At 42.3% G+C, this 23,103-nt stretch overlaps 1 protein-coding gene across 1 annotated transcript in view; it reads left to right on the top strand.

The window, feature by feature from the left end:
• SMTNL2 (smoothelin like 2) overlaps nucleotides 1–23,103 on the top strand; it is a 166,038-nt gene that overhangs the window by 68,152 nt on the left and 74,783 nt on the right. Inside the window, exons 2-3 of the mRNA XM_069761382.1 lie at nucleotides 16,033–16,120; nucleotides 16,657–16,878. Of these exons, the coding sequence (XP_069617483.1) occupies nucleotides 16,033–16,120; nucleotides 16,657–16,878 (310 nt within the window). The remainder of the gene's footprint in view (nucleotides 1–16,032; nucleotides 16,121–16,656; nucleotides 16,879–23,103) is intronic.

Genomic DNA, 23,103 nt, shown 5'->3' on the forward strand with positions numbered 1-23,103 from the left:
TTGAAACATTGGTTCTGTTTCACCAACATGGCAATTGTAAATGCAAAATTGCCAGTTTTTCCCCAGGTGGAAGCTTGTTCTCTGCATGCTGTCCTCAAAGGTTCCTTATGCATCAACCACGCTCAGGTTCATGTCTGATTCTATCTTTTTCTTTGATTTCATAAATTAAATATTAACTTCTTGAACTGTTCCAGAAATAATATTAAATCTCTGGTAGATTCCTTATCTAATCTGGAATATAGGTTACAACTGTTCATGCACTCCATTAGAACAAAAGACTCAGTAATGAGTCTCTCTTTGAGGCTTTTTTTCTTTTACAGTTCTCTATTGTCACTAGATTTTATGGCATAAGTTACACTTCACATACTTGTTGTCATTTACCATAGTGTCCAGTCTTGACCTAAACCGTTTATTTAGGCTGGATGTGATGAGTCTTTGGGTTGTGGCCCCAATGACTACATACTGGTGCTTCTCACTAAATTAGAATATCATCAAAAAGTTAATTTATTTCAGTTCTTCAATACAAAAAGTGAAACTCTTATATTATATAGAGTCATTACAAACAGAGTGATCTATTTCAAGTGTTTATTTCTGTTAATGTTGATGATTTGGGTTTTCATTGGCTGTAAGCCATAAAGTCATTATCTCCGTAAATTAGAATACTTTATAACACCAGCTTGAAAAATGATTTTAAAGGGAACCTGTCACCCCGGTTTTTCAGTACGAGATAAAAATACTGTTAAATAAGGCCTGAGCTGTGCGTTACTATAGTGTATTTTGTGTACCCTGATTCCACCCCTAAGCTGCCGAAATAACTTACCAAAGTCGCCGTTTTCGCCTGTCAATCGGGCTGGTCAGGTCAGATGGGCGTGGCGACATCGCTGTATCTTCCCCCAGATCTTGCATATATTTCCGTTGGTGGCGTAGTGGTTTGCGCATGCCCATCTTCTGAATCCACTGGGCAGGAGAAGAAAAAACGCGCGATCGGCGCTATTTCCCTGGTGATCTGTGGGGGCGACCATCTTCCTGAGGCCGCGCGTGCGCATATGGAGTCCTCTGCTGTTCGAGGCTTCAGGAAAATGGCCGCGGGATGCCGCGCGTGCGCAGATGGAGATCGCGGCGGCCATTTTCCTGAAGTTGAGATGCAAACTCGTCTTCAGGAAAATGGCCGCCGCGATCTCCATCTCCTACTTGTGTAGGAGTAAATTCCATGCCTAACCAGCCCTGTATTTTTCCTGGCTTCAGAGATGCACTGCGCTTGTCCGCAAGTTTAGAAGATGGCTTCCGGTCAGGTGTCCTACTAGTTGCATCAGTTTCTTTTCTCATCCATTTTTTTTCCCCACTAAAGCTGGTAGACAGTCTGAAGTGTTTTTTTTTTTTCTTAAACCCATTGACTCTTAAAAAAATTTCAGTTAAGAATTGATAAAACTCTGATGGAAAACTGAAGTACAAAGTTTGTCTTCTGTGTGTCATCTGTTTTACATGGTTCTCTATAGTTCTCTATAGTCATTAACCCCTTTACCCCCAAGGGTGGTTTGCACGTTAATGACCAGGCCAATTTTTACAGTTATGACCACTGTCCCTTTATAAGGTTATAACTCTGGAACTCTTCAACGGATCCCAGTGATTCTGACTTTGTTTTCTCGTGACATATTGTACTTAATGATAGTGGTAAAACTTCTTTGATATTGCCTGCATTTATTTGTGAAAAAAACGGAAATTTGGCGAAAATTATGAAAATTTCGCAATTTTCCAACTTTGAATTTTTATGCAATTAAATCACAGAGATATGTCACAAAATACTTAATAAGTAACATTTCCCACATGTCTACTTTGCATCAGCACAATTTTGGGACCAAAATTTTTTTTTGTTAGGGAGTTATAAGGGTTAAAAGTTGACCAGCAATTTCCCATTTTTACAACACCATTTTTTTTTAGGGACCACATCTCATTTGAAGTCATTTTGAGGGGTCTATATGATAGAAAATACTCAAGTGTGACACCATTCTAAAAACTGCACCACTCAAGGTACTAAAAACCACATTCAAGAAGTTTATTAACCCTTCAGGTGTTTCACAGGAATTTTTGGAATGTTTAAATAAAAATTAACATTTTAACTTTTTTTCACAAAAAATTTACTTCAGCTCCAATTTGTTTTATTTTACCAAGGGTAACAGGAGAAAATGGACCCCAAAAGTTGTTGTACAATTTGTCCTGAGTACGCCGATACCCCATATGTGGGGGTAAACCACTGTTTGGGCGCATGACAGAGCTCTGAAGGGAAGGAGCGCCATTTGACTTTTCAATGCAAAATTGACAGGAATTGAGATGGGATGCCATGTTGCGTTTGGAGAGCCACTGATGTGCCTAAACATTGAAACCCCCCACAAGTGACACCATTTTGGAAAGTAGACCCCCTAAGGAACTTATCTAGATGTGTGGTGAGCACTTTGACCCACCAAGGGCTTCACAGAAGTTTATAATGCAGAGCCGTAAAAATAAAACAAAAACTTTTTTCCACAAAAATTATTTTTAGCCCCCAGTTTTGTATTTTTCCAAGGGTAACAGGAGAAATTGGACCCTAAATATTGTTCTCCAATGTGTCTTGAGTACGCTGATACCTGATATGTGGGAGGGAACCACAGTTTGAGCGCATGGCAGAGCTGGGAAGGGAAGGAGCACTATTTGGAATGCAGACTTAGATGGATTGGTCTGCAGGTGTCACATTGCGTTTGCAGAGCCCCTAATGTACCTAAACAGTAGAAACCCCCCACAAGTGACCCCATATTGGAAACTAGACCCCCCAAGGAACTTATCTAGATGTATTGTGAGAACTTTGAGCCCCCAAGTGTTTCACTACAGTTTATAACGCAGAGCCGTGAAAACAAAAAAACTTTTCCCACAAAAATTATTTTTTAGCCCCCAGTTTCTGTATTTTCCCAAGGATAACAGGAGAAATTGGACCCCAAAAGTTGTTGTCCAATTTGTCCTGAGTACGCTGATACCCCATATGTTGGGAGAAACCCCTGTTTGGGCACACAGGAGAGCTCGGAAGGGAAGGAGCGCTGTTTTACTTTTTCAACGCAGAATTGGCTGGAATTGAGATCGGACGCCATGTCGCGTTTGGAGAGCCCCGGATGTGCCTAAACAGTGGAAACTCCCAAATTATACCTGAAACCCTAATCCAAACACACCCCTAACCCTAATCCCAACGGTTACCCTAACCACACCTCTAACCCAGACACACCCCTAACCCTAATCCCAACCCTATTCCCAACCGTAAATGTAATCCAAACCCTAACTTTAGCCCCAACCCTAACTGTAGCCTTAACCCTAGCCCCAACCCTAGCCCTAACCCTAACTTTAGCCCCAACCCTAACCCTAACTTTAGCCCCAACCCCAACTGTAGCCTTAACCCTAGCCCCAACCCTAATCCTAACCCTAGCCCTAATGGGAAAATGGAAATAAATAAATTTTTTTAATTTTTCCCTAACTAAGGGGGTGATGAAGGGGGTTTTGATTTACTTTCTTAGCGGGTTTTTTAGTGGATTTTTATGATTGGCAGCCGTCACACACTGAAAGACGCTTTTTATTGCAAAAAATATTTTTTTGCGTTACCACATTTTGAGAGCTATAATTTTTCCATATTTGAGTCAACAGAGTCATGTGAGGTCTTGTTTTTTGCGGGACGAGTTGACGTTTTTATTGGTAACATTTTCGGGCACGTGACATTTTTTGATCGCTTTTTATTCCGATGTTTGTGAGGCAGAATGACCAAAAATCAGCTATTCATGAATTTCTTTTGGGGGAGGCGTTTATACCGTTCCGCGTTTGGTAAAATTGATAAAGCAGTTTTATTCTTCGGGTCAGTACGATTACAGCGATACCTCATTTATATAATTTTTTTATGTTTTGGCGCTTTTATACGATAAAAACTATTTTATAGAAAAAATAATTATTTTTGCATCGCTTTATTCTGAGTACTATAACTTTATTTTTTCACTGATGATGCTGTACGGCGGCTCGTTTTTTGCGGGATAAGATGACGTTTTCAGCGGTACCATGGTTATTTATATCCGTCTTTTTGATCGCGTGTTATTCCACTTTTTGTTCGGCGGTATGATAATGAAGCGTTGTTTTTTGCCTCGGGTTTTTTTTTTATTCTTACGGTGTTTACTGAAGGGGTTAACTAGTGGGACAGTTTTATAGATTGGTTCGTTACGGACGCGGCGATACTAAATATGTGTACTTTTATTGTTTTTTTTTTTTTTTATTTAGATAAAGAAATGTATTTATGGGAATATTTTTTCTTTATTTAGGAATTTTTTTTTTTTTTTTTTTTTTTTTTTACACATGTGGAAATGTTTTTTTAAAACTTTTTTTTACTTTGTCCCGGGGGGGACATCACAGATCACTGATCTGACAGTTTGCACAGCACTCTGTCAGATCAGCGATCTGACTTACAGCACTGCAGGCTTACCAAGCGCCTGCTCTGAGCTGGCACTTGGTAAGCCACCTCCCTCCCTACAGGACCCAGATGCCGCAGCCTTTTTGGATCCGGGCCTGCTACAGCGAGGGAGGTAGGAGACCCTCGCAGCAACGCAATCACATCGCGTTGCTTCGGGGGTCTCAGGGAAGCACGCAGGGAGCCCCCTCCCTGCGCGATGCTTCACTATACCGCCGGCACACCGCGATCATGTTTGATCGCGGTGTGCCGGGGGTTAATGTGCCGGGGGCGGTCCGTGACCGCTCCTGGCACATGGTGCCGGATGTCAGCTGCGATAGGCAGCTGACACTCGGCCGCGCTCCCCCCCTTGAGCGCGGTCGATCGCGCTGGACGTACTATTCCGTCCTTGGGAAGTAAGGCCCACCCCACATGGACGGAATAGTACGTCCAATGGCAGAAAGGGGTTAATGGCCGAGTCTGATCCGTAAAACTGATGAGGATAGTATTTGCTCTGGTTCTCAAGGACTTGAGACACATTTGTTTTTGTTTTTTTGTTTGTTTTTTTAACACTGTGTGGTCAGTATTCTGTCCGAAAAAGTAGTGACACCAGTGGGACTTGTTACACCGATGTGTCAATATAGCCTAACTTTGACAAGGTTCAGGGCGCTTTCTAACGTCAGTGATTTTTCCTGTATGCTTGAAATGTTCCCAGTTACATCACTTGTTCAATTCAGATGGTAGTCTACCGCTGGATCGGTGGTGGTCCGATCAGTGGGAAACCCCCAACATTCAGTAAATTATGGATAGGGGGATAAATTTGATGGAAATGTCTGCAACAAATCTGCTGTGTGTGAATATACTCCTAGTTGACTTATGTAGAGGATGCTACGCGATTCCACATTTCTCGGCACTCCACAAGCTGTAGCCTGCTGCTTGCCTTATGAGTCAGTAAGTTACGTCAGCATGTGGTGCATTTGTCCCGAGATTATTTATGCTTGGGAGTCTAAGGACATTAGATGATAGCATTAATAAACTATTGTTCTTTTCCAGGCAGACTTCTAGTACGACCACAGCACTTGTGAATGTTATGACATGTACGCCAACGCTGGAGCCGGCCTGTAAATTACTGCGGCCTGTATCCAAATAGTATTGTTGAGTGTGACGCAGCGCTGCACGCAGGAGGACGGTACGATTAATCATTGATGAGAGATCACAAACACAAAGGAATGCCGTTTATTGCCTTTTAAACTTTTGTGTCTACTCAAAAAGAGATGGAGTCTGAGTCCATAGTGTGGCAGCACAACACATGTCGCAGTTTGTGTATTTATGCAGTAGGGAGCGGTGATCTATTTGCCACAGTAAAACATTGATCTTTGCAGCTGTTGTTCATTAATGCAATGTAAGTTTAACAAATCTATTTATCAGTGTGGTCATCATAGCATTACAACAGATGATTTACATCACTTTTCTCCAGTCACTGTTTACTTATGCTTGTATCAACATCCCCAGTGTGTAGGGTCATTCATGGGCAGCACCAAGAGTAGGAGAAAGGTGAGCTGACCCATCTCTATCGCAACGGTCATAAATGACTGCATACCTTGGCAGGTATGGCTTCTCCAAATGCCATATGGACATCTTGGGTAAAGTCTCCCCACCTGGGATTCTCCTATTGGGGCACACGACCATAAAACTAACTAGGATGAGTGTTATGATGATTTGCCGGATAGCACCCGTTTTTTTTCCCCCTTCCGAGGTTAAAATTGCAGCACGCACGATTTCCCACCGAAAATTGGATGGTGTCACCCATTCAACTCTATTGGTCCTTGGAAAGAGTCTGATCAGCATAATGGGACCAATTTTCTAGGATGAGGGATAAAAGCGGTCGTGTGACTCTAGTCTTTGGGTGAATTCACATGTAGCAGACTTAATATGTAAAGTATTTCACCAAATGATGGGAAGCGCATCGATTTTTGACAAGCCCAGTTCAGATGGACCTAATAAATCTGCCACATGTGAATATGTCCTTTAAAGGTGAGCGCTCTGTAAACTGCAGCTAACGATCATGATGACTTGGCACAACCATGGCTATGCTCACAACCATGGCTATGCTCATTTGAATGAATATATAAAAATATATGGACATTAGTATTAAAGTACACTGTCATTTCAGAGACTATTAAGGATGAGTTGGCATGTGTATATAAGGAATAACATTGTTTCTGGCCATTACATTGTGTGTACTCTGCATTTAAAGCACTTTATTTTCCTCTCCTCTGCACTAGAAACTTGAGCCTTTTCACTTTGGCTTTCTCTGTTCCTGTCGCTCACCAGTTACTTGCCGTCCCCTCTCTATAGACTTCTGTAAGCAGCAGGTGGAAGTTCATTATTCACTGAAGATTTGTAGACAGATTTGAGCAGTTTTGAAGCATATTTATCCATAATATAGACTGTAGACCCTTCTGTACATGTGTGTGCCTTGTATTGCTCATGTTTATTGTACTTGTCTATGTATGCCCCTTTTTTTAACATGGAAATCACCATGGAATAAATGGCGCTATAAAAATTAATAATAATAATATATTGCAATTTTTTATGTTCAGTTCACCTGAAAAATGTAAATCACGGTACTATATAAAATCACTGGAAAACATATAGTAATACCACCGCGACATGGAAACACCCACCAAAAAGTTAAGAATAACTAACTAAGGTTGTGATCATTCACTTAGCTGGCCATAGTGGTACAATGTTTAGTTTACACATCATATAAGGTCTTTGCAGAGACCCCTTAAAGTAGAGGTGTAATATATCATATTAACAATACTAATATAAGGCTATATCCGATAATCTCAATGGATTTCTGCAAATGGAGTGATTACTGTGAGATGATGAAGTGAGTGGCTACATTTCGAAATGGGTTGGGACAACTCATTTACTCTTTACGGTCTACATTTTCACTTTTTTTGTTTTGTTTTTTTTATTTGTCATGGGTGAAGTATTGCAGTAATTCTGGATGTTCTAGTTAACAGTAACGCGTTTCGCTAACATGCACAAGCTTGCAAAGAACTAATCAATGGCATTTTCTTTGGTTGCGTTACTAGTAACTCAACAATATTCAATTGAATCTCTGCATTTTTAGGTTTGTGATTTTAATGTATTAAGGAAGCACCTCATTTAACCATCATCAGGATCAGATTCTATGTTTGAATTCGGGGTAAATGATGGGGCTGCTCATGGTGCTAATAGGTTGAGTAAACCAGACTTCTGCTTTCCACATCCACGGAATACAGGATGCGCAGCAGCCTTTAGGGTTTGTGCACACGTTGCGGATTTGGCTGCGGATCTGCAGCAGTTTTCTATGCGTTGTTCAGTACCATGTAAACCTATGGAAAACCAAATTCGCAGTGCACATGCTGCGGAAAATTCCATGCAGAAACGCAGTGGTTTATTTTCCGCAGCATGTCAATTCTTTTTGCGGATTCTGTAGCCTTTTACACCTATTCCTTTTATAGGAATCCGCAGGTGTAAAAACGCGGGCGAAATCCGCACAAATTCCGCAACGTGTGCACATACCCTTAGAAGTCCGTTTCCAATCACTTCTCTCTCTATGTCCCAAATAGTTCTACTCGGGGGAGATTTTAGGTGTTAATTCCCTCATATGTTCCGGTACTTTCAAAGGTATAACTTTGCTGTGTGTATTAAATGCAAAACAGGTGGACAAACTTTATGAACTTTAATGTATATGTTAGCTCAATGATTATGGCAGTTTTCAAAAAAAAAATTTTTTTATTTTTTTAAATCTGTTTTTATTTTGTTTCTTGCTCTCTTTATTACATATACCAGATGAGTACACATGCATTTTGCTCCTCTCTGGTCTTGATTATGTGGAGTTGGCTCAGGAGTGGTGACAAGGAAGCTGGTGCTATCGTGTAGCCAGGGGTGTCTGGCTGCAGATGCTCGGCAGGCTTCCAAACAGAAGTGTCAGTGTAAGTGGGAGGATGGGCCTCTGGTATGTGCTGTCCTGATAACACCCACAATTGTACATTTATTTGGTGAACACGGGGCACATTGTGATGGAGTCTAAAGCCTAATCGGGGAAGTATTTTTAAATTAAGTTTCAGAGGTTAAGGACCCGCTCACTGACCGAAATACACAGCCACCATCCATTACATGCTCTGCTCTCTCAGAATAAACCTGTTTTGAGAACAGAACCAAAAAGTCAGAGATAAATTAATCTACAATACTGTAATATATTCTGGTTGCACAACACAATACTAGGGCTAGTATTTTTTAGTTAACATTATAGATGGCGGAGAGATAGTGGAATCAGATATTTTGGAAACTATTTGCTCTTATAAAGAATTCTGGATCCTGAGCTGATAGAAAATATTTTTGTGTAATAGTAGTTGACCCTCCCATCAGGGCTAGAAATAGGCCTTCTTTACATACTTGTTTTTTGGTCTTTTATTTATTTATTGGCTTGTAACAAACTCTGATCTTCATCCGTTATTACAAGCATTTTTGCTTTTTTAATTAATTTTTACATTTTATTTTACCACTGCTGCTTTTTTTTTTTTTGCATTTTTCCTGAACCTTTTTAATACATTGCATGTTTCCGCTTGGTGTAATTTGTATGCGTGAAAAACGGTGCATATAAGGTTTTGTGTGTCGTTGTTGTACATTTATATTAATATTCCCAGTAAACACGTCCTATTACTTTAAATGATCTTCATTAAATTAACTAAATCATTAAACCATTAATGGCCATCCATAGCCCATCTGGACTTGAAGAAAGATGGGAAATTGGGACAACAAAACATTTTATTTTTGTTTATTTTCATTTGGCTGTTTGGTAACCTTTTTAGATATTATAGTATTTATATTTTAGTTTTTAATTTATATTAAAGTTTTATAAGATATTCTAGTTTTTAAAGGTCTGGGATCACAGGCCCCTTCTGAGGATGATGGGTGTCATATTATTGTATGCCGAGTAAACGTGTCTAATGGGTAATCCATGTCCTGGTGCAGAGTAGGAGGCTGACGTGAAGTAAAGCAGCTGTGGACTTCATTCTGTAATGAGGTCATCTACCTACCATCATGTTTAATAGCGGCTAGAACTTCTAGATATAGACAGATGCCTTCAATATCTATATAAACGTATTTTCCTCTTTTGCACTTTTTTGTTTTTTCCTCACCTTTCTTCAAGAGGCATGACCTTTTTTTTTTTTTGTTTGTTTTTTTTGTTTTTTTGTTCCCAGCAACATAGATGTATGAGGGCTTTTTGGGGGTTAAGCTGTAGTTTTCAATGACGCCATTGATTTTGTTGTACAATGTACTGAAAAATTTGTAGTAGGATGAAGTGGTAAAATAAAAAATGCCATTGTTTTTTTTTTTGTTTGTTTGTTTTTTATGGCATTCATTGTGCGGTACAAATGACTTTGAAATGTGATTTGGCCAAATCAGTGCGATTACAGCAATGCAAAAATTGCTTCATGGTGAGCCAGCGTTTTATTGATACCAATTTGCGGTACAGGATGTTTTGATTTGTTTTGTTTTTTACAACATTTGTTTTTAGGGCGGTATATCTTACTGGCACAAATTTGACATACACATGTGGCATAAAGTATTACCAATTGTACTCGTGTCTGTGACTGCAGTACATTTCTCATGGTAGCGCCAGACTTATTGAATTTGGCATGTTTTACTTCAGCTTATCATTCGTTAAGACTGGCATTCATAGCACCAGTTTTGATGAATTGGAGCCCTAATCTGGTTTGCATGAAGTTGCGGGGAAGAAATCCTCAATTTTAGTTTCCCTAATGGAAGCTGTGGTGTCTCCGAAAAAGACATTTGGGCTGTGTGACAATGACAAGTTTTTGGTAAATTTGATTCTATTTTTGCCCCACCAAAAACTCTGTGTCTTACATCAAAGTGGATGAGATTTATAGAATCCTCATGCCCACTATGCTTCTTTTTAACCGATTCATGCGTGTCTCAAATCCGCTGCATGTCAATTTCTCTTGCAGATACACTGAGCTTTATGTGCAGATTTTCCCTCATAGGCTTGCACTTAATGTGGAAAATCCACAGGTAAAAAATGTGTGCAATCCACACATGACTGTATCAATATCGTTTTTGTCGAAGCCAAATACCAGAAAGTATCATAAATAAAGCGACTTTGCTTAAAGGGAACCTGCCACCTACTTTTTCGTATATAAGCTGCGGCCACCGCCTTCAGGGCTTTATCTACAGCATTCTGTAATGCTGTAGATAAGCCCCCGATGTAACCTGAAAGATGAGAAAAACAAGTTAGATTATACTCACCCGGGTGGGGGGGGGGGGGGGTGTAGGCGCGGTCCGATGCCTCCCATCTTCATGCTATGACGTCCTTTTCTTTGCTTCCTGTCGCGGCTCCTGCGCAGGCGTACTTTATCTGCCCTGTTGAGGCAGAGCAAAGTACTGCAGTGCGCAGGCGCCGGGAAAGGTCCGAGAAGCCCGGCACCTGTGCACTGCAGTACTTTGCTCTGCCCTCAACAGGGCAGATAAAGTACGCCTACGCAGGAGCCGCGACAGGAAGCAAAGAAAAGGACGTCATCGCATGAAGATGGGAGGCATCGAACCGATACCCCCCCCCCTCCCCACCAGAGAGTATAATCTAACTTGTTTTTGTCATCTTTCTGGTTACATCGGGGGCTTATCTGCAGCATTACAGGATTTTGTAGATGAGCCCCTGATGGCGGTGGCAGCAACTTATATACGAAAAATGAGGTGACCGATTCCCTTTAACCCCTTTCTGACCTCGGACGGGATAGTACGTCCGAGGTCAGATCCCCTGCTTTGATGCAGGGCTCCGCGGTGAGCCCGCATCAAAGCTGGGACATGTCAGCTGTTTTGAACAGCTGACATGTGCCCGTAATAGGCGCGGGCAGAATCGCGATCTGCCCGCACCTATTAACTAGTTAACTAGCAGACAGCGGCATTTAACTACCGCTTCCGGCCGGGCGGCCGGAAATGACGTCATCGCCGACCCCCGTCACATGATCGGGGGTCGGCGATGCATCAGGATGGTAACCATAGAGGTCCTAGAGACCTCTATGGTTACTGATCACCGGTGGCTGTGAGCGCCACGCTGTGGTCGGCGCTCACAGCACACCTCCATTTCTGCTACATAGCAGCGATCAGCAGATCGCTGCTATGTAGCAGAGGCGATCGAGTTGTGCCTGCTTCTAGCCTCCCATGGAGGCTATTGAAGCATGGCAAAAGTAAAAAAAAAATGTGAAAAAAATAAAAAAATATAAAAGTTTAAATCACCCCCCTTTCGCCCCAATCAAAATAAATCAATAAAAAAAAATCAAATCTACACATATTTGGTATCGCCGCGCTCAGAATCGCCCGATCTATCAATTAAAAAAAAGCATTAACCTGATCGCTAAACGGCGTAGCGAGAAAAAAATTCAAAACGCTAGAATTACGTTTTTTAGGTCGCCGCGACATTGCATTAAAATGCAATAACGGGCGATCAAAAGAACGTATCTGCACCAAAATGCTATCATTAAAAACGTCAGCTCGGCATGCAAAAAATAAGCCCTCAACCGACCTCAGATCACGAAAAATGGAGACGCTACGAGTATCGGAAAATGGCGCAATTTTTTTTTTTTTTTTTTTTTTTTTTTAGCAAAGTTTGGAATTTTTTTTCACCACTTACATAAAAAATAACCCAGTCATGTTAGGTGTCTATGAACTCGTACTGACCTGGAGAATCATAATGGCAGGTCAGTTTTAGCATTTAGTGAACCTAGCAAAAACGCCAAACAAAAAACAAGTGTGGGATTGCACTTTTTTTGCAATTTCACCGCACTTGGAATTTTTTTCCCGTTTTCTAGTACACGACATGCTAAAACCAATGATGTCGTTCAAAAGTACAACTCGTCCCGCAAAAAATAAGCCCTCACATGGCCAAATTGACGGAAAAATAAAAAAGTTATGGCTCTGGGAAGGAGGGGAGTGAAAAACGAACACGGAAAAACGAAAAATCCCAAGGTCATGAAGGGGTTAAAAGATGACATGCCAAGAAGACAAAAACTAATGTCAAAAACACAATAAAAATACTTATGTGCTAAAAAATACAGGTAACCTAATAGGTGCAGAAAATCTGCGACATGAAAAACTTGGCAATAGCTCAGCGTGGGAACATGACCTTAGTTCTCCCCATCTGCTTCCACTTGTCGGGTCTCTCATAGAGACATTTCTGACAACCAAATGAAGCACGGACAGGAGAAGCTAAAGGCAACCCACCTAGCAAACAAGGCTTTCTGTGCACTTCAGAGGAGCCTCTTGCCGTGTCATCCTGCCTAAAAATGACAGGTTCCCTTTAGAAAAGGTCTCGTTATATGAAGGGTTTGGTACATTTGTATGTCAAGCATATGCCTCACTTTTGTTTCAAGAATCCTATTTTTTAACACACTTGTAGGAAAGAAAAATTTGCCACTTGTATTTTTTTTTTTGTTTGGTGTCGCCATAATCATAGTAAACTAGGGAATCCTATTGCAAGGTCATGTTTACTGAGCAATGAATGCTGTAAACCCCACGCACATGCGCGCGCACACAGAAAATAATGAACATGTAATATCAACTGGTTGGGAATATATTGTCTATAATTGATTTCTTTTTAAACTTGAATTAAGTTTTGTGCTTATTTTGATACTTTTCTATACCTACATTATTACACGCATATACAATATACACTGAATATTGTATACATGGCTTTAAACACCCACATTCGCTGTAATGTGTTACACATTGCATTTCTGTGATAACATCATCTTTCCTTGGCCGGCGCTCTACAGTCCTGCATGATTGTGCTAGTAGGTGCTTGTTACCAGCCTTTGTATACAATCCTGCATCACCTTCTTTACAGGAAACAGATGTATTCAGAGGCTCCCACCTTCTGCTACAAATGTATATACTTTACATTATGTTGCCTAGTTTCAAAATATTGATCACTCCTTGTGTACGTTTTTTTTATCGCTGTAAGGACTCGTGTTAAACCGTATGACAATGGAAATACGTAAGGGCAACTTGTTGAGCAAAGAGCAATATAAATAATACAGACATAAACCAACTCGCATTGTTTTTCCTAGAGTGGAGAAACGAGTATACTTTAAAAAGCTGGTTGGGGACCATGGCCGAGATCTTTGAAGGAGTTTCTGGTGTAATATTGCAATATTTTGTGACTTTTGTCATTTTTAACCTTTTTTCACTCTCCACCAACTCTTGGAAGAAATGGGAATAGCTTGGCCAGTTGGGCAAGGCCAAACACTGTTGACAGTTTTATCACAGTTTATGGCAAATGTGCTTAAATTAAGACCGAAATGTACTGTAGATCCTAAAATTTCATATTGACTAACCTTGTTTGTACACTACACTGCGGAAACGCATCAAAATCCACAACGTGTGCACATAGCCTAAATGGAGTACAAGTATTTTGGTGGTGTGTGAAACTGAAAAATGCGCTTAACTCATTAAGGCTACGTTCACATTAGCGTCGCGTCGCCGTTGCGTCGGCGACGCAAGGAAAAACGCGCGCAAAAACGCGCGCGTTTTGCGACGCGTGCGTCGTTTTTTGCCGAAATCGGACGCAAGAAAAATGCAACTTGTAGCGTTTTCTTGCGTCCGACGCTAGCGTCTAAAACGACGCACGTGTCGGAAAACGCGTGCAAAAAGACGCACGCGTCCCCTATGTTAAACATAGGGGCGCGTCGCCGCTGCGTCGCCGACGCAACAGCGACGCACATTAGCGTAACGCTAATGTGAACGTAGCCTAAGAGGCATACACCTTTTAATGAACTTGGTGCAATGCGCTTTTCATCAATACTGGCATGCAAAACGTATGTCTTGATGAATCTGGGTCTATGTGTTTCTGGTGAGTGGTCCGGCTGTTCCCCATACCAGTATTCCAGATTGACAGGTCTCCCTACCTGTGTGAGAGACCTGCCAGGAAGAATCTGCTGGATACCGGCCTTGGACTTGCCATCTGAGACGCATAGTTCCCGGACGACGTATGTTTTCTCTGAAGATATGCAGCATTTCAGAGTAACACAGACACTGCTGAAATAACTGTGGCAGTGTCTGGTTCATGATGCCCGTGGTTTGTGCAACATGAATCAGCTGACAGATTTCCTTTAAGAAATCTTAATTTTTTGTAGGCTCCTTCTCCCATTTAGGATTTTTTGTTTTTATTTCTGTTAAAGAGCAGAAAATATCCTAATCTTAGGCATCAATGCCCACTTTATCTATGGAAATTATTCTTAGAGGGGTCGTCCACTACTAGAACAACCCCTTTTCATACCCTATGCTTGGCCCTGATGAAATAAAGCTTATACTCCCCTCTGGTGCCAGCACCATTCCTGTGGTGTCTGCACTCGATCTCCCCGGGGTTCTCATGTGATATTGTGACACGTGACCCCGGCGCCCAATCAGCGCTGGAATAACTATCTCCGCCTTTGGACAAATCAAACATGAAGAGGAAGTCCGGGCTGCAGCTGAACTCTGACTTCCTCTGCATGTTCAATTCAACAGGGGGTGGGGACTGTGACGCCAGCGCTGATTGGGCGCTGGGGTCATGTGTCACAATACCGCACTGGAGCCCCAAAAAGAGCGAGTGCCCACTCCACGGTAATGGCGCCAGCACGGGAGGTGAGTATATGCTTTATTATATTATCAGGACCAAGCCTGGGATATGAGAAGAAGTTATCCAAGTAGACTCCAGCATCGGCATGGTTGTCTATGCCAGGACGGGAAGATGCTGCCCCTTTGCAGTCACTTGACTGCTGCAGAATGTGATTAGACTCAGACAGGATGAAATGGCTTTCTATCTGGTAGAGACCACCTAAGTAGCCAGCAGTGGAGCCACAACACACAGTAAATATACATCATTTTGTTATTTTAAGCATATTTTTTAGAAGTTGGACAGCCATGTAGAATGTGGTTAAATTCAGGCTAACTGGACAAATCCATGTACTTTGTTCCCATATTTACAAAAGCAGATGGGTATGGGGAAGAGCACTAAAATGTACCTTTTTATTATAGAGGTCCGACATCCCAAAATGTTTGCTCGGTGTATATACTGTTATGTCTAGCGTAGGCCTGGAGTGAGCCCCAGTGTCATGCTGCACCCCATAGGCTCTGCTCTGGGCATAGTGCCCACAGTCACATCACTTCTTCACTATTCCGGAGTACATGTAGTAACAATTGGCCTCAGCTGTTAACATTACAAATAGCGATTTATGTAGCATTAGTAGTATCACCACAAATGCTCTTACTACTTGACATTGATGCTGTAGTAATCTATCTTTTACTGACTGAGCATAGCATTAATGTAATCCCTGCACTCTTCTACATAACTCCAGTAAAATCTCATAAAGCCCTGGCTAGCCATCCAGTGTGAAAGTGTATTAGCTTGTAAGCCTTCTATAATCCTGCTATTATTCAAGTTGACATAATCTGTACCCTTGTGCTTTATACGTGATTACTAATTGGCTATGAGCTGGCATATTCATGTTACATTTGGTTCATTTTCTTGGCAGAGTGTCGTGCCAGAGGCAAACAACAATGTTGATGCTGCAAAGCCAACTACTAATTCAGTTGTGGAAAATGGACATCAACCATACGCGGGTATGTATACAGAAGATGTAGCGCAACATTAATCGTTCATTCGCTTTGCACAATGAAGGTAGCAAAAACAGTAAGCCTCTAAATCATGTTTTTGGGTACCTTTGTATCTTTGGTGCCTCCATGCTTAATAGAAAGAGGCGTCGAATCCAGTGTGCTGCTAAAAATGATTCCAGGAGGTTAGGATAAAAAAAACTGTTCTCGCAATGTGTTTTGGAGTACAGTTTAGTAAATTCTTCTCCAAAACACATTACAAGAATAAACTTTTTTTTTTTTTATCCTTGCCTCTTGGAATAATTTTCAGCATATCCGGGATTCACCACCCCTTTTCATCCCTTCACTTAACATGTCCTCCACTCGTTGGGTGTGATCAGCACCCTAATACTTGAACAAGTATACTTTTCCACTTTGCCTGACACGACTCGCCCAGGTGAACATATATAATCTCCGAGAGGGTCCTTTTTTTATGCTGCTTGTATAATTGAATTACTTTGTTATTACTTTTTTGCCTAATACTTTTTCTCATACACATTCAACAGAGAAAGCGAAGATGCCATTGGATTCTGTCTCCGAGGCTCCCACGCCTCCAACACAGGGACACTTGCCAGCCATGTCAGTCAGAATGCCACACATGCCGGTCACTGCAGTGACGAAAGTATGTGGAGACCCCCACTCTACCACTTCCAATGGCAGCATCCGTCAACCAATCTCAGAACCAAAAAGTTCCATGGAAATGCCATCGAAGCAAAGCAGTACACAAGGTGAGCAGACAGAAGAAAAGTTACATGCCTGAATCAGTTGCCCATATAAATGGTATTGGGATCAACCAAAGAATTAGTTGGCATCATTTCAAGTTTTCCAGTGGGTTCCACTCATTTACAGCCCTAACATTTAATAAAGGTTTGAGGGTGGCTTAAGTGGGAAAACCCGTGTCCACAGGCGCAGTTAGTTTAACAAAAACAAACTGATTTACACCCCCTCCCTGGGTCCAGCGCCAAGTCTCCACCACTGCTCCCAGTGTCATTGCCTGCCTCGCTGCCGTCACTTTAGTCGTTCTACAACCAGTCACTGAGCTCAGTGGCTCCAAGTGGCTTGTGCCTTCTACACGTGAAGAGCCACTGAGTTCACTTGTCAACGCTGCAAATAGTAACAAATCCGTAGCAGCGGCAGAGATTTGCGCAAGGAAGGTCAGACCTGGAAGAGTTGTTTTTTGTTTTTTTTTCCAAAATGGAAACCCTTTTAACTCGAAGCAAAAAAAAAATTTTATGGAACGGGACCTCTATATATCTTAATGGTGGCCCAAAGGTTTATTAGGCAGGTCTTTGTTTAGCACTTTGATCTCCTTTTAGAAGGAAGGAAATGTCATATTAGCCAAACTTTGGTCTTGCTAATGGAGCATTTTCTTCCTTCTGGAGAAGTGATAACCTGCATACATTATCCCCATAAGCATTGCCTATACTGCCTCCAGGAATATCTGATAAGTCCATAGACACTTCAAATAATAGGAATAGAAATGCAGCACTCGCCCATATCCATTGAATTAATGGTCCTTTATTCCACACACATGGACATCATTCTTCGAAACGAGCAGGTAAAAACTGGTTCAAGCAGGGGAGAAGAGAAGCTACAAACTTCTGCATTTCTATTCTTTCTTTTGAAGTCAGGCTATGCTTTGAGCTGTTCACCACCCAGATATATCCTATAAGAAGTTGTGTATGGATGGCCATCCATATTATTATTTGCAGATCAAAAAGCTGGTGCCGCTTTACTCTTCTACCTTGTCCCATTGACACTGTCTGGGCTGCAGGGTAGTTCGTCTGTTATCCAGTACCTATACCTCTATTGTAAATTTTGAAAGTTACCACCAAGAATAGTTTTGTCTAATTATTGAGTATTTTAAAGGTGTGCGTACAACTTTTGAACAATAATCCACTTTAATGGTGGATTACAGATCCAGTCTTCAGTCTTCCGGTTTCTGTTTAGAAGACCTTTCATTGTCTGCAGCTCCAGTTTTTCACTTTCTCCCTCCGACACCTTCCTTTTTGCTTTCCTTTGGAACTAGTTAAGTATCATTGATAACATTGATAAAAAAGATCACACTTCTGTATCTGATAATTGGGTGGAAATGATCAGTCATTAGGAGAGATTTCAAGTGTCCTCGACTAAAAGGTGGTTGATTTGGCATCCTAGTTCATTGACGTGAGAGATTGGCCTTTGTGTTGTGACAACACAATATTTTACCTAAATATGCTGAATAACATTCCTTACCAAAAGGTTCTGCTGCTTGTGTAACCTGAGGACATATACTATTGCCAAGTTTTGAGAACTATAAAGTCCTGGTATTTTAAAGGAAATTTTGATCAATATTCTACCGCCATAATATTCCGCAGTAGTTTACAGTCCCTGTTACGATCTACATTCCCTATTCCCTATCAGTTTGTGTTTGGCGTGTGGAAAGAAACTGGAGAACGCGGAGGAAACGCATGGGGAGAAGATGCAAAATCAATGTAGATGTTGTCCTTGGTGGGCTTTGAACCCAGAACCTCGGCTCTATAAAGCAACAGGGTTAACCTCTGAGCCAATAACATACCCTTTCAACGGCTTGTCTCCACCTCAGGTTATATATGGATGGACTTGGGCTGCATTCACACTTAACTTTGTGGTCTGAGTATGGCCCACAGTGCAAGGACTGGCCACTTGTCTCCTAATCTGAACTCTAAAGCCTCATATATGGCTAGGAGACTGCCACGCTTGGGGCAAGAGTCGTCTACATTGGCTACTATTAAAGCCAGCCTATTCAAATTCAATGCTCTGGCATTGTTGTTGGAAAAATATTAATAAAATCATACTTTTTTTTTTCTTTTAAGAAAATCACATGCAGTCTTTTTTGTAATATATTTTCATCTTTTTAGCCCATGGAAGAACTCCCAAGATGGACTATGCTGCAGTAAAAAAAACAACCTCCAAGCAAAGCCAGAAAGGAGCAGATAAAGGGGTTGTCTTGGATTAGAAAAGCATAACTGCTTTCTCTTTCTTACAAAAACAGCGACTCCTCTGTCCATGGGTGATATCCACAATTGCAACTCTATTCAAGTGAATTGGGACGAGCTGCAGCTCAACACTCAACCTATTGGCCAAATGTGGTGCCTTTTTGAAGAAATTCCATTTTTTTTTTTTTTTTTTTTTAAGTACAGGACAATCCTTTAATGTATTACTCTAGATTTAGTATTTAACCCAATGGCCTACTTGTACGTGTGGCAGTTTCTTCTTCTTGCCTCACCCATGTGTACCTTTGGGTCACGAATGGGTCAGTGGCTGCTAGAAAAGTTCAGTTCGTAATACAGAAACAAATGACGTTATAAAGCAGATTATGCTAGCCGGTCTTTCACACATAAGAAAATGTCAGACAAAAATGTTTGTTCACATTCTGAACTTCTAGAGCTTGTGCTGTACTTGACAAGTCTGACATTTTAGGATAATAAACCCCATGTCAGATACATAGGTTATTTCATCAGTGAGCTAATACTCCGCTAAAAGATTGCATACAAGTATACCTAAAATGTTGATTTAGGCAGAACCCCTATATTTTAATAAGAGGAAGCAAAATAAACTGGAATTTGCAGGCTTCATCACCAACAGTTGGATAAAACCAATCATCTATGCCAACAATTTATCAAACACATTTTTTTTGTGTGTGTTTGTTCGCAAAAAAATACCATTACAGAGTGAAGCATTGAGGTGTGAGGCCAAATATCCCGTTAAGGGAAGGCAAGACTAACCTCTGTTAATAAATGTACTAAATTTCTTTCCCTTTCCACCACACTTACTCTCACCATGCTGACATATGCTCTAACAGTTTTGGCTCCATTACGCCTCGCTCTCCATCGCTATCCTCAAGCCCCAGCACCACCTAACCAAGTAATAATCTCTCCTTTCCTCTTGCCTCCCCACCTGACCTCCTCTGCTGACCTGCTCCTCAACCTCAGATCTCTCCTAATAAAACACAAAACAAGTCGCCCACACTTCTTCTCCCACCTGCTCTGTCTCTCTCTGCTTCTCCTCACTGCTAGCGACATATCTCCCAATCCTGGGCCCCCACAACTCATACCTCCAATTACTACCCCCTCCTATCGCTCCCAACCCAATATAAACACCTGAAATCTTGCCCATCTCAAATCCATGCACCCTCTCTCTGGATCACTATGGAATGCCCGCTCCATCTGCAATAAACTCCACGTGATTCACGACCTCTTTACCTCTCGTAATGTTTTCTTTCTTGGCATCACCGAAACATGGCTGACACCCTCTGACACAGCCTCTTCTGCTGCACTATGTTACGGTGACCTCCACTTCACCCACACTCTTCACCCTGGCAACAAACATGGTGGAGGAGTGGGCCTTCTCCTTTCTTCCAACTGTACCTTTAACCCAATTCCACCTCTACCCTCCCTTATCCTCCCCTCTTTTGAAGTCCCTCTGTCCGCATCTACTCCCCCTACAACCTCCAAATGGCCATCATATACCGACCACTGGGCCCGACCACTTCCTTTATTGATCAATTCTCCACCTGGCTCCTTCACTTTCTGTCTGCTGATATTCCCACCATCATCATGGGTGACTTCAACATCCCCATTGACGCACACCAGTCAGCAGCCTCCAAACTCCTGTCCCTTACTTCATCCTTTGGACTTACTCAGTGGTCCTCCTCCTCAGCCACCCACACAAACGGACACACATTAGACCTGGTCTTCACCCGTTTATGCTCCCTATCTAACGTCACAACCTTCCCTCTCCCTCTATCCGACCACCATCTACTCACTTTCTCATCCCTGTCCTCCTCACCAGTCACCCATGTCCAGTAACATGCGCACCCACGCAGGAACCTTGCACACTTAGACACCCACACACTCTCTGACTCTATCCTACCACTGGCATCCATATCCTCACTTCACGACACAGACACTGCCACTGCTTTCTACAATGCCACCCTTGCATCAGCTATTGACACGGTCGCCCCTGTCATGGAGTGCGACGAACCAATAGACAACCCTGGCACAATAACATCACTAAAAAGCTTTGGCAAGTATCCAGAATTGCAGAACGGCGTTGGAAGAAAACGCATTCGCAAGATGATTTCACTGCACTCAAACAAGCAACACTCGCATTCAAATCAGCTCTCACCTCTGCTAAACAGGCCTACTTCACAACCCTCGTATTTTCCTTATCCCACAACCCCAAACAGTTGTTCAACACTTTTAACTCCCTACTTCGCCCACCACTGCCCCCTCCGAGTTCCCTAATCGTTGCCAAACAAGGCAAGTCTTTGTTGTCAAACCACCACAACCCCTTTGTATACCAGACGAATGCCCAAACCCCATAACTTCACTCTCCAAAATCACTGAAGGGGAGCTTGCTCATCTTCTCTCCAAATCACACCTCACCACTTGTGCACTTGACCCCATCCCATCCCACCTCCTCCCCAACCTCACCATCACACTAATCCCATCCCTAACCCATCTCTTCAACCTATCACTAACTTCTGGTACCTTCCCCTTTGCCTTCAAACATACCACAATCACACCTATCCTCAAAAAGCCATCCCTTGACCCAAGCGCTATGTCCAGCTATCGCCCCATATCTTTGCTCCCATTTGCTTCCAAACTCCTTGAGCAGCATGTCCATGCTGAACTTTCCTCTCACTTTGCATCTAACTCTCTCTTCGACAACCTACAATCTGGCTTCCATCCCCACCATTCTACTGAGACTGCCCTGACCAAAATTACTAATGAGTTAGTTACAGCCAAAGCTAACAGACAATTCTCTATACTCCTCCTCCTGGACCTGTCCTCTGCTTTTGACACAGTTGACCGCTGCCTCCTACTACAGATCCTCTCTCTTCCTTTTGGGTCAAAGACCTTGCCCTATCTTGGATCTCCTCATACCCTACTAACCGCACATTTAGCGTTTCCTACTCCCATACTACTTCATCTCGCCCCCTCTTTGTTGAGATCCCCCAAGGCTCTGTCCTAAGATCCTTGCTCTTCTCAATCTATACACTCGGCCTGGGACAACTCATAAGGTCCTATGGCTTCCAGTACCATCTATATGCCAATGACACTCAGATCTACCTCTCTGGCCCAGATGTCACCTCTCTGTGCTCCAGAATCCCAGAGTGTCTATCAGCCATATCTTCCTTCTTCTCCTCTCGCTTCCTCAAGCTCAATGTGGACAAATCTGAACTCATTATCTTTCCTCCATCACGCATATATTCCGTACCTGATCTATCTATCAAAATAAATGAAATCACACTTTCCCCTGTCCCCAAAATCTGCTGCCTCGGAGTAACTCTTGACTCTGCCCTGTCCTTCAAACTGCACATCCAAGCTATCGCCACCTCCTGTCGCCTCCAGCTCAAAAATATTTCCAGACTCCGTCCTTTCCTCAACGCACACACTCGTGCATGCCCTAATCCTCTCCCGCCTCGACTACTGCAACATCCTCCTCTGTGGCCTACCTTCTAACACTCTCGCACCCCTACAGTCCGTCTTTAACTCAGCTGCCCGACTAATTAATCTCTCTCCTCGCTATACTCCTGCTTCCCCTCTTTGCAAATCCCTTCACTGGCTCCCAATTTCCTAACGTATCCAGTTTAAATTACTAACACTGATCTACAAAGCCATCCATAACCTTTCTCCTCCGTATATTTCCACACTAATCTCTGAATATCTTCCCTCACGTAATCTCTGGTCCTCCCAAGACCACCTCCTCTCCTCCACGCTTATTCGCTCCTCACCCAATCGCCTCCAAGACTTCTCCTGAATATCAGCCATCCTCTGGAATTCTGTGCCCCAACACGCCCGTTTATCCACTACTTTTGGATCCTTCAAAAGAAACCTGAAAACCCACCTCTTCAAAGAAGCTTACAGCCTGTAAAGACCACATGGCCACCTCAACACCATCCGAGCTACTGCAACCCCTGACCTACT

The sequence above is a fragment of the Ranitomeya imitator genome, chromosome 3, assembly GCF_032444005.1.
Source record: "Ranitomeya imitator isolate aRanImi1 chromosome 3, aRanImi1.pri, whole genome shotgun sequence".
Taxonomy (NCBI): Eukaryota; Metazoa; Chordata; class Amphibia; order Anura; family Dendrobatidae; genus Ranitomeya; species Ranitomeya imitator.